Source organism: Oncorhynchus clarkii, chromosome 25 (genome assembly GCF_045791955.1).
Source record: "Oncorhynchus clarkii lewisi isolate Uvic-CL-2024 chromosome 25, UVic_Ocla_1.0, whole genome shotgun sequence".
In the NCBI taxonomy this organism is placed as follows: Eukaryota; Metazoa; Chordata; class Actinopteri; order Salmoniformes; family Salmonidae; genus Oncorhynchus; species Oncorhynchus clarkii.
In genome coordinates, this window is record NC_092171.1 from 30672567 (window position 1) to 30690611 (window position 18045).

At 42.8% G+C, this 18045-nt stretch overlaps 1 protein-coding gene across 3 annotated transcripts in view; it reads left to right on the forward strand.

Annotated features, from left to right (window-relative positions):
- The window catches only part of LOC139384202 (AT-rich interactive domain-containing protein 4A-like), a 48865-nt gene that overhangs the window by 18445 nt on the left and 12375 nt on the right, over window positions 1-18045 (forward strand). Inside the window, exons 9-16 of one of the 3 annotated variants that reach the window (XM_071128930.1) lie at window positions 2325-2404; window positions 2614-2690; window positions 2833-2999; window positions 14519-14594; window positions 14938-15032; window positions 15451-15548; window positions 15803-16091; window positions 16327-16586. In XM_071128930.1, coding sequence (XP_070985031.1) covers window positions 2325-2404; window positions 2614-2690; window positions 2833-2999; window positions 14519-14594; window positions 14938-15032; window positions 15451-15548; window positions 15803-16091; window positions 16327-16586 — 1142 coding nt within the window. The remainder of the gene's footprint in view (window positions 1-2324; window positions 2405-2613; window positions 2691-2832; window positions 3000-14518; window positions 14595-14937; window positions 15033-15450; window positions 15549-15802; window positions 16092-16326; window positions 16587-18045) is intronic. The other 2 variants (XM_071128932.1, XM_071128931.1) reach the window with 2 other exon arrangements.

Below are 18045 nucleotides of genomic sequence, written 5' to 3' on the forward strand. Positions count from 1 at the left end.
ACAAGGGAACATAAATAAGCATTAAAATGGGCTCTCGCTCTCTCTGCCTGTCGCTCTCTCTCGATCTCTCTGGCTCTCGCGCTCTCTCTGCCTGTCGCTCTCTCTGCCTGTCGCTCTCTCTCGATCTCTCTGGCTCTCGCGCTCTCTCTGCCTGTCGCTCTCTCTGCCTCTCTCTGGCTGTCGCGCTCTCTGCCTCTCTCTGGCTGTCGCGCTCGCTCTCTCTGGCTGTCGCGCTCGCTCTCTCTGGCTGTCGCGCTCGCTCTCTCTGGCTGTCGCGCTCGCTCTCTCTGGCTGTCGCGCTCGCTCTCTCTGGCTGTCGCGCTCGCTCTCTCTGGCTGTCGCGCTCGCTCTCTCTGGCTGTCGCGCTCGCTCTCTCTGGCTGTCGCGCTCGCTCTCTCTGGCTGTCGCGCTCGCTCTCTCTGGCTGTCGCGCTCGCTCTCTCTGGCTGTCGCGCTCGCTCTCTCTGGCTGTCGCGCTCGCTCTCTCTGGCTGTGGCGCTCGCTCTCTGGCTGTCGCGCTCGCTCTCTCTGGCTGTCGCGCTCGCTCTCTCTGGCTGTCGCGCTCGCTCTCTCTGGCTGTCGCGCTCGCTCTCTCTGGCTGTCGCGCTCGCTCTCTCTGCCTGTCTGTCTGGCGCTCGCTCTCTCTGCCTGTCTGTCTGGCGCTCGCTCTCTCTGCCTGTCTGTCTGGCGCTCGCTCTCTCTGCCTGTCGCTCGCTCTCTCTGCCTGTCGCTCGCTCTCTCTGCCTGTCGCTCGCTCTCTCTCTGCCTGTCTGTCTGGCGCTCGCTCTCTCTCTGCCTGTCTGTCTGGCGCTCGCTCTCTCTGCCTGTCTGTCTGGCGCTCGCTCTCTCTGCCTGTCTGTCTGGCGCTCGCTCTCTCTGCCTGTCTGTCTGGCGCTCGCTCTCTCTGCCTGTCTGTCTGGCGCTCGCTCTCTCTGCCTGTCTGTCTGGCGCTCGCTCTCTCTGCCTGTCTGTCTGGCGCTCGCTCTCTCTGCCTGTCTGTCTGGCGCTCGCTCTCTCTGCCTGTCTGTCTGGCGCTCGCTCTCTCTGCCTGTCTGTCTGGCGCTCGCTCTCTCTGCCTGTCTGTCTGGCGCTCGCTCTCTCTGCCTGTCTGTCTGGCGCTCGCGCTCTCTGCCTGTCTGTCTGGCGCTCGCGCTCTCTGCCTGTCTGTCTGGCGCTCGCGCTCTCTGCCTGTCTGTCTGGCGCTCGCGCTCTCTGCCTGTCTGTCTGGCGCTCGCGCTCTCTGCCTGTCTGTCTGGCGCTCGCTCTCTCTGCCTGTCTGTCTGGCGCTCGCTCTCTCTGCCTGTCTGTCTGGCGCTCGCTCTCTCTGGCTGTCGCGCTCGCTCTCGCTCGCTCGCGCTCTCGCGCTCTCTGCCTGTCTCACTCTCTCTCTTATATATATATATATATGGTGAACTATGGAATTTTGACTTGGGAGCACCAGTGCTCAGATAATACATTGAATAGCACATGGTTACATCTGTATCATTGTTTCAAGTCAGGTGTGCTCAGGCTGTTACATTTGTATCATTTGAGGAGAGCAAGTCATGAGTAATTTGTATAATATTACTTTATTTGTGACAACCATTACCACAGGCATGTCTGACTAGGCTATGCTGTTCCACAAAAGAAACAAACATCGCTTTGTGTCTGTGGTTGTCCTTTTACAAAGCAGAAAACCGCTCATCTCCAAACTATTCAAAACTAAAGACTTATTTTACCGGCGCACACTTTTTTACATTTCCAGCACAGATTCGCAGAACACTCTTAAAAATGTACACACAAATTAACTATCATGGGGTGCCGATGAACCCCATTTTAATCTTTAAAAAAAATATAGATTTTTGATCCCATTAAGGTGTGCCACGGTTCAAAAAAGGTTGGAAACTACTGGTTTATACAACCACTTGAAAAATGGAACCCATTATGAAACTGAAAGCAAATGGATTATAACCCTCCTTGGCCTTTGGTTCTTCTAGCACAATTCCTCTTTTGATATTAGGACTGGGTGATAAAGACAATTTATTTTTCTCATATTTGACTTTGTTTTCTGTTCTAAATACGACTTATGAGTAGTGCATGACTCTAGAATGGTGGCAACATGAATTCTAAGTGATTTTAATGATTCTCTATTCTGATGGTTTTGTTCTCATCCAAACTACGAAGAAACTGACAGTGACGTTGTCCAACTTGTTGAACTTTTGATTTATTGAGCACTGTATAAAAATACCTTCATAGATGGTATGTGGATCCATACCGGTATTCACAATATATTGCCCTGCACTATTTGCAATTGCGCCTGAATTTCCCTTTATTGGTTCTGTCTAGGTGATATCACCCAGCTGCAATGATGACCTGACAGTCAAGAAAGACCAATGTTTAGTGAGATCATTTGCAGACTCCAAATTGTAAGCATTGTTCATCCTACTCTTGTGTCGTAGAGTTAAGGAAATTCTGGTTAGTTTACAAACATTGTCTTGTTTGATATTTGCCCCGTCATACATTTTCTAACCAAGAGCAATGTAAATATGCATGTCTTTTTACTATTGTAGTATTCTCAGAATTGGTAACATTGTAGCTGAGTGCACGTGCATTTAGATGTTGTTGTTTTTTTCAGTCGCACTGTGGCAAGAAAGGAGATCCATGAAGTGAACATGGACAGCCTCTCTAAAGCTGAGTTCTCATCGAGGAACGGTAAGGATGGCTCATCTAGGGAGCTCAACTCCAGTTAGTTCAAGAACTGAATGGGCATTCCTATGGAGGAATGTGTTGTCCAAGTCAACTGAATTGACCTAAAATGTACCTGTAACTCTTGACTTCCTCTGGCTATTCCCAGGGTTGGACGAGGCAGTGCATTTCCTCAAAACCAAGGTGGTCCCTGACAGTTGGAAGATGGACATGAGCGAGATCTTAGAATCATCCAGCAGTGACGAGGAGGAGGACAAGGAAGGAAAAGATAGTGAGGAGGAGGAGGAGGAGGAGGAGGAGAAGGAGGATGACGAGGTAAGAACACGCTTCTGTTTCCTACAAGTAAATCACTTTCCTTTGAGGTGCTAACTAGACCAGTACCTTGCCACATTCAGAAATTAGAATTTTCGATTGGTTTTGACAAAGCATTAGTTCAACTGTTTGACTGTATACTGAAGTGTAATGTTCTAACAGTGGCCATCATAACCTGCTTGTGACGTTTGGGCTTGGAGATTATAATAGGTACTACTTCATGGAGAGAGAAAAAAGGAAGTTCTTATCTTATTTTGCAGTGATAAGGTTCAAAGCGAGATCCGTCTCATTGAGTAGTGTAAACCCAGCTGTTGTATTGCACACTGCAGTGACCTCACCTACCTGGTCTGTCAATGAAGTTGGCTTGTACCATGCCTTCATTGCATTCCCACCCTGACATCTTGTGGCTACTGAATCACCTTGATTGAGCCAGACTCCCAATAGACCCTGGATACATCCCAAATTGCACCATATTCCCTTTTAGTATAACTACTTTTGACCAGGGCCCATAGTGAATAGGGTCCCATCTGGGATACACTCCTAGTGTGTGGGATAGCCCCTGCCTCAGGAACAACAATGGTTCATTCTTCCTGCTCCCAGAGCTTTGGACAAATGACCATTTGTATGGTTTCCTACACTGTTCCCATAGCAACCGGCAGCTACTTCCTATCGTTTAGAGGTCCTGTGGGGATTGGCTGAGGTCCAGTGGAGGCGTGCCAGCTAGGCTGTCCTATTCGTGGGAAGGCCCTCTTCCTCCTCAAGGTTTCTTTCTACCTCGGCTGGTTTTGACAAATGGTTTGCTTCTCCTGAGTGAAATAGGTTCACTTCACTGTGTATTTACTTGTCTGGAGCAGTTTGTCGATCATGTTATAGTTTACACAGTACAACCTACATTGATTACAATGGCATGGACATAGTTGATCGATCTTTCTAATTCCTCCATTTGACTTCAGTGTACTGTGACCGTGTCTGTTCGCTAGTAATAATGTACATAGGGAGCCATATCTATGGCCCTGGTTACTGTGAATAGGTTACACACCAACACTAGGGCTGTACCTGACAAACATTTTTTTAAATAAATAAAACATCTTGATCAACTGAGTTGTCTTTAGACTAATCGATTGGTAGAAATTTTAAAACGTGTATTTTTCCATATAGACACATCCTACGTATTTTAATCAAATCAAATTTAGTTTGTTGCTTTGATGAAATTATTAAGACACAAATTCTAGAGTCCGACTGCAATTGATTTGATTGTGCTGGGCCATGCTAAGACTTGCTGTGCTGTTTAAAAAAAATAATAACTGCAATTGTCTGTGTGAACGTTTACTGATTGCTCAGGAGGTAAAGGGTAAGTGGGATGTGTGCAATAAATTTGACTTAGTTGTGAAAAATACTGGATATCAAGAAAAAGAAGGTAAAGAGTTATGCCAAACAGTTGCTGTTTAAAATAAATAAATATATATGACCTTTATTTAACCAGGTAGGCCAGTTGAGAACAAGTTCTCATTTACAACTGCGACCTGGCCAAGATAAAGCAAAGCAGCGCGACAAAACAACAGTTACACATAGATTTTGCTATTGTGTTATTGACTATGTACAGTGTGTGAAAATGTAGAAGAGTAGGGAGTAAGAGTAAGGCAATAAATAGGCCATGGAGGTAAAAAAAAATACAATTTAGCATTAACGCTGGAATGATAGATGTGCAGTTGATGATGTACAAGTAGAGAATAGAGATACTGGGGTGCAAAAGAGCAAGAGGATAAGTAACAATATTGGGATGAGGTAGTCGGGTGTGCTATTTACAGATTGTTTGTGTACAGGTTAGGGGTCGACCGATTAATCGGAATGGCCTATTAATTAGGGCCGATTTCAAGTTTTCATAACAATCGGAAATCTGTATTTTTGTGCGCCAATTTATTTAACTAGGCAAGTCAGTTAAGAACACAGTCTTATTTTCAATGACGGTGGGTTAACTTCCTCGTTCAGGGGCAGAACGACAGATTTTCACCTTGTCAGCTCGGGGGATCCAATCTTGCAACCTTACAGTTAACTAGTCCAAAGCTATAACCACCTGCCTCTCGTTACAATCCACAAGGATTGCCTGTTACGTGAATGCAGTAAGCCAAGGTAAGTTGCTAGCTAGCGTTAAACTTATCTTATAAAAAACAATCAATCACTAGTTAACTACACATGGTTGGTGATATTACTAGTTTATCTAGCATGTCCTGCGTTGCATACAAGTATCTAAGTATCTGACTGAGGGGTGGTAGGCAGAAGTAAACATTCATTCAAACAGCACTTTTGTGAGTTTTGCCAGCAGCTCTTCGTTGTGCGTCAAGCATTGCGTTGTTTATGAGTTCAAGCCTATCAACTCCCGAGATGAGGCTGGTGTAACCGAAGTGAAATGGCTAGCCAGTTAGCGCGCGCTAATAGCGTTTCAAACGTCACTCGCTCTGAGCCTTGCAGTGGTTGTTTCCCTTGCTCTGCATGGGTAACACTGCTTCGAGGTTGGCTGTTGTCGTTGTGTTTCTGGTTCGAGCCCAGGGAGGAGCGAGGAGAGGGACGGAAGCTATGCTGTTACACTGGCAATACTAAAGTGCCTATAAGAACATCCAATAGTCAAAGGTTAATGAAATACAAATGGTAGAGAGGGAAATAGTCCTATAATTCCTATAATAACTTCAACCTAAAACTTCTTACCTGGGAATATTGAAGACTCTTGTTAAAAGGAACCACCAGCTTTCATATGTTCTCATGCTCTGAGCAAGGAACTGAAACGTTAGCTTTTTTATTTGGCACATATTGCACTTTTACTTTCTTCTCCAACACTTTGTTTTAGCATTATTTAAACCAAATTTAACATGTTTCATTATTTATTTGGGGTTAAATTGATTTGATTGATGTATTAAGTTAAAATAAGTGTTCATTCAGTATTGTTGTAATTGTCATTATTATAAAATATATATTTTTTTAAATCAGCCGATTTAATCGGTATCGGCTTTTTTGGTCGTCCAATAATCGGTATTGGCGTTGAAAAATCATAATAGGTCGACCTCAAGTACAGGTACAGTGATTGGTAAGCTGCTCTTACAGCTGATGCTTAAAGTTAGAGGGAGATATAAGTCTCCAGTTTCAGTGACTTTTGCAATTCGTTCCAGTCACTGGCAGCAGAGACCTGGAAGGAAAGGCTTTGGGGATGACCAGTGCAATATACCTGCTGGAGCGCGTGCTATGGGTGGATGTTGCTATGGTGACCAGTGAGCTGAGATAAGGTGGAGCTTTACCTAGCATAGACTTATAGATGACCTGGAGCCAGTGGGTTTGGTGACGATTATGTAGTGAGGTCCAGCCAACGAGAGCATACGGGTCGCAGTGGTGGGTAGTATATGGGGCTTTGGTGACAAAACGGATGGCACTGTGATAGACTACATCCAATTTGCTGGATGTAGGGGGCAATTTTGTAAATGACATCGCCGAAGTCAAGGATCAGTAGGGTAGTCAGTTTTACGAGGGTATGTTTGGCAGCATGAGTGAAGGATGCTTTGTTGCGAAATAGGAAGAAGATTCTAGATTGAATTTTGGATTGGAGATGCTTAATGCGAGTCTGGAAGGAGAGTTTACAGTCTAACGAGACACCTATGTATTTGTAGTTGTCCACATATACAGTGAGGCAAAAAAGTATTTAGTCAGCCACCAATTGTGCAAGTTCTCCCACTTAAAAAGATGAGGCCTGTAATTTTCATCATAGGTACACTTCAACTATGACACAATGAGAAAAAAAAAATCAGCATGACAATGATCCCAAACACACCGCCCGGCAACGAAGGAGTGACTTCGTAAGAAGCATTTCAAGGTCCTGGAGTGGCCTAGCCAGTCTCCAGATCTCAAACCTATAGAAAATCTTTGGAGGGAGTTGAAAGTCTGTGTTGCCCAGCAACAGCCCCAAAACATCACTGCTCTAGAGGAGATCTGCATGGAGGAATGGGCCAAAACACCAGCAACAGTGTGTGTGAACCTTGTGAAGACTTACAGAAAACGTTTGACCTCTGTCATTGCCAACAAAGGGTATATAACAAAGTATTGAGAAACTTTTGTTATTGACTAAATACTTTATTTTCCACCATAATTTTCAAATAAATTCATTAAAAATCCTACAATGTGATTTTCTGGATTTTTTTCTTCTCTATTTGTCTGTCAGTTAAAGTGTACCTATGATAATTACAGGCCTCATCTTTTTAAGTGGGAGAACTTGCACAATTGGTGGCTGACTAAATACTTTTTTGCCCCACTGTGTTCTAGGTCAGACCTGTCCAGAGTAGTGATGCTAGTCGGGCGGGAGGGTGCGGGCAGCAATCAGTTGAAGAGCATGCACTTAAAAGCAGTTGGAGAACTCGGAATGAGTGTTGTATGGCATTGAAGCTCGTTTGGAGGTTTGTTAGTGCAGTGTCCAAAGAAGGGCCGTTAGATTAGCATATAATTTTCTGACCATTTGGAACTGTGTAAACCACTAAATTATAAGCCTTTACAGGGTTGCACATTTTGGGGAATTTTGAGAGGTGAAAACTTTCCGTGGGAATTAACGGAAATACAGTTGACGTTTACATACACCTTAGCTAAATACATTTAAACTCAGTTTTTCACAATTCCTGACATTTAATCATAGTAAAAATTCCCTGTCTTAGGTCAGTTTGGATCATCACTTTATTTTAAGAATGTGAAATGTGAGAATAATAGTTGAGAATTATTTTTTTCAGCTTTTATTTCTTTTGTCACATTCCCAGTGGGTCAGAAGTTTTCATACACTCAATTAGTATTTGGTAGCATTGCCTTTTAAATGGTTTAACTTGGGTGAAACGTTTCGGGTAGGGTCCCACAATAAGTTGGGTGAATTTTGGCCCATTCCTCCTGACAGAGCTGATGTAACTGAGTCAGGTTTGTGGGCCTCCTTGCTCGCACGCGCTTTTTCAGTTCTGCCCACATATTTTCTATTATGGCCAAACAGTTCTTTTTTTGTTTCATCAGACCAGAGGACATTTCTCCAAAAAGTACAATCTTTGTCCCCATGTGCAGTTGCAAATCGTAGTCTTGCTTTTTTTATGGCTTTTAAAGCCATGACATAATTTTCTGGAATTTTCCAAGCTGTTTAAATGCACAGTCAACTTAGTGCATGTAAACTTCTGACCCACTGGAATTGTGATACAGGGAAATAATCTGTCTGTAAACAATTGTTGTAAAAATGACTTGCCATTCACAAAGTAATGTCCTAACCGACTTGCCAAAACGATATGTTGTTAACAAGACATTTGTGGAGTGGTTGGAAAACTTGTTTTAATTACTCCTCCAAAGTTTGTGTAAACTTCTGACTTCAACTGTATATGCAAATTTATATTAATACCATTTAAATGTAGATGTTTTTTGCATTTTATCTATTTACCATATCATATGGAGACGAACATAATTGCCAATCACTAAATCCTTCCAATAGAAACAAATGAAGTAATTAGTTACGAATTGAACTTGAATTAAATGAGTTGACCCTTAACATGGGATTTCCCTGAACTACAAAAGAGAATATTGAATGGTCCCCAATAATCCATCGCATCTCTCAAAAAAGCGTTTTCAACATACATCTGTAAAATGATGGTCTAGAAATGAAAGCTTTGGTCGTCTTCCTCTCAGGATTCCATGTCTTCTCCCTGGACCTCCTCAATGTCCACATCTTGAGCATCAGACTCTGATGCCCTATCTTCACTGTCACTTTCCAACCTTGTTGAGGACGGCTCAGTCCCTTCCACCAGGTGGCCGATGAGATATGTTGGCACGACTGCCATATTGCATCTCCATCCCCAAGCCCTTGCTTGGAAGTGTACTTCGCCGGACTGCCAAGAACGTTGCCCTCATCCAGGCCAAGGTGGCAAGACACGGTAGTGATGACACCATAGGCCTGGTTAATCTCTGCATCAGACAGGATGCTCTTGCCAGCATACTTGGGGTCCAACATGTACGCTGTGGCGTATGGGCTTCAGGCAGAAGTCCACGCTTTATGATGTATTTCAGAACTGCAGTTTCCTCTGCTTGGAGCAACAGTGAAGTGGGCAGGGCAGTACGGATTTCTTCTCTAACATCTGCAAGCAGAGTCTGAACATCAGACAGGATGGCATTGTCTCCCTCAATCCGTGCAATGGCTACTGATATAGGTTTCAGGCTTGCTTACCACTCCCAAAATACATAATCTAGGAGGGTCCTCTTCAGAGACTCCTTCCCCTCCAGGAGACTGTCAAACATGATGACAACACCACCCCAACGGGTGTTGGGCAGCTTCAATGTGGTGATCTTATTCTTCTCATGCTTGGTGACGTAGATTGCTGCTATAACTTGATGACCCTTCACATACCTAACCAGTTCCTTGGCTCTCTTGTAGAGTGTATCCATGATGTCCTTGGGGAGCAGATTCAATGCATGAGCAGCACATCAATGGGTGTGATGTGAGGGTAGGACTCTACTTTAGACCAAGCAGCCTTCAAGTTCTCAGCATTGTCTGTCACCAGTGCAAATACCTTGAGTGGTCCAAGGTCATTTGACTGCTTTCAACTCATCTGCAATGTAGAGACGGGTGTGTCTGTTGTCCCTTGTGTCTGTGCTCTTGTAGAATACTGGTTGAGGGGTGGAGATGATGTAGATGATTATTCTTTGCCCACAAACATTTGACCACCCATCAGATGTTTGCAATACAGTCTGCTTTCTCTGATTTGCTTGACCTTCACTTGAACTCTCCGTCCAGCAAATGAGTAGATAAAGCATGTCTGGTTGGAGGGGTGTATGCTGGGCAAAGAACATTCAGAAATCTCTTCCAATACACATTGCCTGTGAGCATCAGAGGTGAACCAGTTGCATACACAGCTCGAGCAAGACATTCATCTGCATTTCTCTGAATAGGTTCCTCCATTGAGTCAAAAAATACTTCTGATTCCAGGAGGACCATGAGCTGTCAGATTCATCATTTTCACCTAAAATAGAAGTAGAGGGACTTTTGTCAGAGGTTGTGAGCGCTGAGGGAACTTTATGCACTTGGCTGAATGATTTGGCATCTTTGTTGCGTTCTTCATGTGATTTGGCACAGTATTTGCAAATGTACATAGCTTTTCCTTCTACATTAGCTGCAGTGAAATGTCACCACACGTCAGATAGTGCTGTGGCATTTTCCTGTAAAGATTAGAATAAAATGAGTAATAAAACCAAATACAATTCCATGTACAGAAATAGTTGTCATTAGATTAAACAACTCCTTTGTAAGGTAAATGTTTTAAAATGAAACATGTATGGAAACAGGTGAATTAACACTCCTCCGTATGCAGGCTCAAGCAAGCGAAAACCCACATCGGAATCAAAAACTAACTAGCAAATTGTTAACAAGTTAGAAATTATTTACACACACTTTGCTGTAGCCTACTATTTACTACTTCACAAAAAATAATGTATGTCATAAAATATATTCACCCCACCCAGTATTGTAATCAAAACTTACCAGAAAGCATGTAGTCCTTGGCTCAGACAGTGTAGTAGTGTGGGCTCTATAGTGTCTCATTATTGTGCAATATCTTGATGATCAGCTGCACATGTGATGGAAGAGTGCACTGCACGTGAAGGAGTAATGCACTGTTCATGCAGAGGGTTGCAATTCCATTGAATTGGGGATAGTTTAACCAAAATATCCCACAAGAACTAGAATTGCCTTGTGTATCCCACAAAAAAGGTTCACTGTTATAAGCTAACATTTTCAATGAATTTAAGGAAATTTCCCCAAATGTCCGGGGTTAACTTCCCATGGCATATGTTAGGAAAAATTCTGGAAATTTACCGGAAAGTTTCCAACCCTTTGCTAAGCCTTTATTATAGCAAGGACTAAGAACAGTTGTATGTGTTTGTGAATGCAATTGCCGAAATGAATGGTTTACGTAAACTATTGTTTAGTCCAATTATTCATGGATCGCTTTGTTTTATTTTAAAACTAAAATGCTTGATTGCATTTCAAGTCATGAATTACTCTTACTGTGTGAAGACATGAACGATAGAATGACTAATTGATACAGTAGCCTGTAAGTACTGTAGGCTATTGAAATATAGGCCTTAAGTAATGATACTAATGATAATGACAGGACTTATTATTAATAATAGCAATAAGGAGATCAAGAAATAGGAGGGTTATTATAAATAAAACTTGGAAGAGTGTAAACACTAAATAAATTACCTTTTTTGTTCTCACGAAAAAGTGTTAAGCCTTTAATACAGTATAGCAAAGATTTAAAAACAGACTGTGATTTTGTTTATCCCATGTGTTTGCATGAGGCTTGGTGCTCATGGAATCAGTAGGCTATTAAACACTCACAGGCAACAGAAGCAGGATCTGTTTTATTTCTGTAGATGTACAGTGCATTTGGAAATTATTCAGACGCCTTGACTTTCCACATTTTGTTACATTACAACCTTATTCGAAAATTGATTGAATCGTTTTTTTCTTCATCAATCTACACACACTACCCCATAATGACAAAGCCAAAACATGTTTTTAGAGATGTTTGCACATGTTTTAAAAATAAACTGAAATCACATTTTGCATAAGTATATAGACCCTTTACTCAGTACTTTAACTTGTTATGGCTGCAACCCCGCTAACGGGATCGATATGACAACTACCAGTGAAAATGGAGGGCGCCAAATTCAAACCACAGAAACCTCATAATTACAATTCCTAAAACATATTTTTTCATTTTAAAGTTCATCTTGTTGTTAATCCCACCAAAGTGTCCGATTTCAAATATGCTTTTCAGAAAAGCACAACAAACCATTATGTTAGGTCTCCACCAAACCACAATAAGCACAGCCATTTTCCAGCGAAATGTAGCATTCACAAAAAGCAGAAAGAGAAAATGAATCACTAACCTTGAATTATCTTCATCAGATGACACTCATAGGACTTCATGTTACACAATACATGCATGTTTTGTTTGATAAAGTTCATATTTATATCAGAAAATCTAGTTTACATTGGAGCATTCCATTCACTAGTTCCAAAAACATCAAGTGATTTTGCATAGCCACATCGTTTCAACAGAAATACTCATCATAAATGTAGATGATAATAGAAGTTATACACATGGAATTATAGATATACCTCTCCTTAATGAAACCGCTGTGTCAGATTTCAAAAAAACTTTACGGAAAAAGAAACCCATGCATTAATCTGAGACGGCGCTCAGAACAATAGAAAAATTAGCCTCCATGTTGGAGTCAACAGAAACCAGAAAATACATAAATGTTTCCTTACCTTTGATGAACTTCATCAGAATGCAGTCCTAGGAATCCCAGGTCCACAATAAATGCTTGATTTGTTTGAAAATGTCTTATTTATGTCCAATTAGCTACTTTGGTTATCGCGTTTGGTAAACAATTCCAAAGTCAAAGTGCGTCCACTATAACATGACAATGTCCAAAAGTTCTGTAACAGTCAGTAGAAACATGTCAAACGATGTACTGAATCAATCTTTAGAATGTTGTTTACATATCTTGAATAACGTTCCAACCGGAGAATTAGAATGACTTCAGATGACCGGTGGAACGCAGGTCCTTCCCCTGTGAACGCGCATGGTGAAAGCTTGGTCAACTCGTGGCAGTGGTGACTATTTCCTGTCTCATTCGACCCCCCCTTCACATTAGTCATCAGACAAAGTTCTATTGACTGTTGACATCTAGTGGAAGTGAGAACTCATCCATATCTTGCTGTAATTTCAATAAGAGCTTGGTTGAAAATCTGCCACCCCCAGAAAAAATACAAACAGGAAGTGGAATTTCTCAAGTTTTTGCCTGCAATATGAGTTCTGTTATACTCAGACATAATTCAAACAGTTTTAGAAACTTCAGATGTTTTCTATCCAATACTAATAATAATATGCATATATTAGCAACTGAGACTTAGGAGCTGGCCGTTTACAATGGGCACCTTTTCATCCACGCTACTCAATACTGCCCCTGCAGCCATAAAAAGTTAAAGCACCTTTTGGCCGCAATTACATCCTCTAGTCTTCTTGGGTATATGATGCTACAAGCTTGGCACCTGTATTTGGTGAGTTTCTCCCATTCTTCTCTGCAGATCCTCTCAAGGTCTTCTCAGGTGGATGGGGAGCATCGCTTCACAGCTATTTTCAGGTCTCTCCAGAGATGTTTGTTAGGGTTCAAGTCTGACCTCTGGCTGGGCCACTCAAGGACATTCAGAGACTTGTCCCGAAGCCAGTCCTGCGTTGTCTTGGCTGTTTGCTTAGGGTCATTGTCCTGTTGGAAGGTTAGCCTCCGCTCCAGTCTGAGCTCCTGTGTGCTCTGGTGCATGTTTTCATCAAGGATCTCTCTGTACTTTGCTCCGTTCATCTTTGCCTCGATCCTCACTAGTCTTTCAGTCCCAGCCGATAAAAAAAAATGTCCCCACAGCATGATGCTGCACCACCATGCTTAACCTGGCACCATCCCTACGGTGTTCTCCAGACGTGACGCTTGGTATTCAGTCGAAGTAGTTTGTTTCAATCTTTGTTTCATCAGGCCAGAGACTCTTGTTTCTCATGGTCTGAGTCCTTTAGGTACATTTTGGCAGACTCCAAGCGAGCTGTTATCTGCCTTTTTTACTGAGGCGTGGCTTCCATCTGGCCACTCTACCATAAAAGCCTGATTGGTGGAGTGCTGCAGAGATGGTTGTCCTTCTGGAAGGTTTTTAGATCTCCACAAAGGAACTCTAGAGCTCTGTCAGAGTGACCATCGGATTCTTGGTCATCTCCCTGACCAAGACTCTTCTCCCTCGATTGCTCAGTTTGTCCGGGCGGCAAGCTCTAAGGAATACTCTTGGGGGTCCATAACTTCTTCCATTTAAGAATGATGAAGGCCACTGTTCTTGGACCTTCAATCCTGTATAAATGTTTTGCAACCCTTCACTGGATCCGTACCTCGGCATATTCCTGTCTCGGCGCTCTACGGACAATTCCTTCGACCTCATGGCTTGGTTTTTGCTCTGACATGTACTGTCAACTGAGGGACCTTATATAGACAGGTGTGTGCCCTTTCCAAATCATGTCCAATCAATTGAATTTACCTCAGGTGGACTCCAATCAAGTTGTAGAAACATCTCAAGGATGATCAATGGAAACAGAGTGCACCTGAGCTCAATACAAATGCTTATATAAATGCTTATGTAAATAATAGCATTGCTAACTCTACAGGAATGTAGCTATGTCAGGACTGATTGGTTTTTACTTCCATGCCTTCTTGTCTACGCACAGCTTTTCATGTCTTCTGTCTCTTTAAAAACTTTACCTTTTTATTTTATCAAATTATTTGTATTTAGGACTAAAATATGTTTGTCGAGAGACCTTGTCAGAATAACAGCACAGTCGCTGACAGTTAATGACTAACACAAGATATCGTCGGTTGATGCCTCATTTGCCTATTTTAACCAAGGAGTGTTACGTTTACCTTCCCAGCAGCCTGAGGATGAGGCGGACCCAGAGGAGAGGGATCACTTCCTGCAGCAGTTGTATAAGTTCATGGAGGATCGAGGTGAGCCTTCAGCCCTGTCCCATTTATCTTCCTGTGTTTTCCCTGTCTGTCTCAAATAGCACCATATTTCCTATATAGTGCCCTACTTTTGACCAGGGCCCTTTGGTGATCTTTCATGACTTTTACAGCGCACAGCACTTTACTGCAAGCGCACACACACTACCTTACCGGCTCTGGCTCTTAATGCCCCATCCTTCATTTGATTTCACTGCAGTTTTTTTTTTATCACACAATGCATCCTTATCAGTCATTCAACGACAACATATGAAATAAGAACGATGTTCCTGTGATTTAGAATGTGCTACTTTTCTTCTCACTGCTCTTCTCCACATCTCCTCCTCAGGGACACCAATTAACAAGCCTCCTGTGCTCGGCTACAAGGATCTGAACCTCTTCAAGCTCTTCAGGCTAGTCTACCAGCAGGGGGGCTGTGACAAAGTGAGTGCATATCATCTGTACAGCTAACACCCCCCTGCCTCTTTCATCCGAGTTCTCCTCACTGCAGTGGCAGGCAGGCAGACTGTCTGGTCTCATCATCTAATGTGAACAGCCCGTTCTCTCAAGCTTTGTCTCTCCTCTGCCTCTATAAGCAGAATTGCAGCATGTAGCTTTTTAGTGGACTATGAAGGTCATGGATGGGGCTGTCTGGCTGGTGTTCTGCACGTCAGCTGTTATGAGGGCATAGAAAACAATAGGCCTGAAATGACTTAACAATTTGGACTGCTTCTCGATCAAGTGATGTTGGTAGCGTTTTGTGTCACTTACCTCCCTGTTTGTTTTGTTGAAGATATTCTTGATATAGCGTGGCCAACATTAATGATTATTCATATGTTACGTTGATGGTTGTTATTTGCAGATTGAAAGTGGATCTGTGTGGAAACAAATCTACATGGACCTGGGCATTCCCATCCTAAACTCTGCTGCCTCCTACAATGTGAAGACTGCCTACAGAAAGTAGGTGCTGATTCACTTCACTCAGACTGACAAGCACTCTTTACTAGACGCGTCTTTCTTTTGAAGCTGAGTCATTTGCGTTGATGTTGAGAAATGCACTCAACGTCTTGGCATGATGAATTGAAACTGTCTTCTAGGATGGATTACTATACGGCTATATAAATACATTTGATTGATGGATATTTCAGTTTTTTGCACCAAGATTATTTAGAAGTGTGTGGTGAGTGACATTTACTGTGTGTGTGTGTGTGTAGGTACCTGTATGGCTTTGAGGAGTACTGCCGCTCAGCCTGCATCGTGTTCAGGACCATCCACCACAACGAGGCTCGTCCAGCGCCCCAGTCCTCCCAGTCCCAGACAGAGCAGAAGGCTGCCCAGGTCCCTGAGGTGAAGGTGAAGGACAAAGACAAGGTTGGCAAGGGCCCAACACCACCCGTACAGAATGAGTCTACTGCAGCCACAGAGGACAAGCCTTCCCAGGAGGAGGCTGAGTCGGGGAGTGAGAGTGACAAAGAGAGCCACAAAGATATCGCCTCTCCCAGGGTTAGGAGTTCTCAAAAGCAACTTTTGTCCTTTGTGCTGATTTACTTTTTCGAACTCTTAGATTTCCTCCCAATTCGCCTTCTCAAAATGAATTGAACTGGGGTTCATCCCCCCTGATCTTTTCATCCAATGCGTTTTGAGGAAGATGCTACGAGAAAGTGTGAAAGTGCTGTACTATATAGTTTTTTTTCCCCTGAGTTCCAGACACTAATCTCTTCTCTATCCTTTCCCTCAGGGGAGGAGACGGTGCACTGTGACCCCAGTCAAAGCTGAGGTGAAGGAGCCTGTCAAGCTGGAGAAGATCAAAGAGCAGGAGCCGAGTGATCTGGGTGTGGGCGAGACCAGCGGAGAGGAGACGGGTGGTCAAAAAGAGAGCAGCAGGTCAGACGGAGGGGACACCCAGGGGAATGGATGCAGCCGACGTCTGGAGGAGTCCGATAAAGAGTCTGAGGACGAAGTGGAGGATGAGGACAGCGAGAGGAGAGTTGGAGAAGGGTACAGTTAAATGTTAATGAAACATATAACAGTGTAATATTAAAAACTTCTTAGGGATAGGCGTCCCGCTAGCGGGACACCAGTCGACAACATCTGGTGAAATTGGAGGGTGTGAAATTCAAATAAATAATATTAAACATTTATGAACATAAGTATCTTATATCATTTAAAAGCTTACATTCTTGTTAATCTAACTGAATTGTCCGATTTACAATAGGCTTTACAGGGAAAGCATACCATGCGATTGTCTGATGACGGCGCCCCACATCAACATATTTTTCAACCAGCACAGGCTTCACAAAATCACAAATGGCGATTTAAATAAATCACTTACTTTTGAAGATCTTCCTCTGTTTGCAATCCCAAGAGCCCCAGCTACAACATGAATGGTCGTTTTGTTAGATAAAATCCTTCTTTATCTTCCAAAAAGTCAGTTTAGTTGGCGCCATCGATTTCAGTAATCCACTCGTTCAACATGCAGACAAAGGAGTCGAAAAAGCTACCGCTAAACTTCGTCCAAACAAGTCAAACAACGTTTTTATACAATCCTCAGGTACCCTAAAATGTAAATGAACTATAATATTTCATACGGAAAGTAGTATGTTCAATAGAAAAGTACAATTAGAAAGCGCACGCCCTCTTCCTCACGTGCCGAAAGACTGATATTGTTCCGGTGCTCTCTTCACAAAAACTCAAAATTCTTGCTCGTTTTTCAATAAACAAGCCTGAAACCTTGAATGAAGACTGTTGACATCTAGTGGTAGCCATAGGAATTGAAATCTGGGAGCCGGAATTACATAGGACCTTTTGCTTTCCATTGTAAGAGCCTTGGACCTTAAACCAACTAGAACTTTTTTTTCCCCTTATGATTTTCGTCTGCCATATCAATGCTGTTATAGTCTCAGACATTATTTTAATATTTTTAGAAACCGCTAATTTCTTTTGCTGTAGCGTGCAGAGCTCACTGTATTCACTAAGATGCAAACTGACCAAAACAGGGAGAGAAGACCTAGCTTAACTTACCCAATAAGAAACTCACATTTTTGTTGCAAAACATTTTGCTACGGTGTGAACTAATGAATGAGTCCCATTTATATCATGTGAAATTGGAGTAGTGCCAGTAGTACTGGCTGAAAGCTTCTTCACTGCGTTTGAGAGCCTCGTTGTGATGGCTCTACATGGGGCCCAAGGTTCTTTTGTGACGTTACTGCAGGATGCTTTTGTTTGATCACAAAAAAGGAGTCTGTAGAGAACCTTTGAGGAGCCTGGCCTACCAGGGTAAAGCCAATGTGTCCTGCCCAGAGTTTTGATGAAAATTAGCGTTTGCGTCTTTATGAACAGAGTTCTGTCAAGCTGTCAGCTGCTCCAACTACAGTGCCCTCAAAAAGTATTCACACGCCTTGACATTTTCAAAATGTTGTTGTGTTACAACCATAATTTTAAAAAGGATTCATTGTAG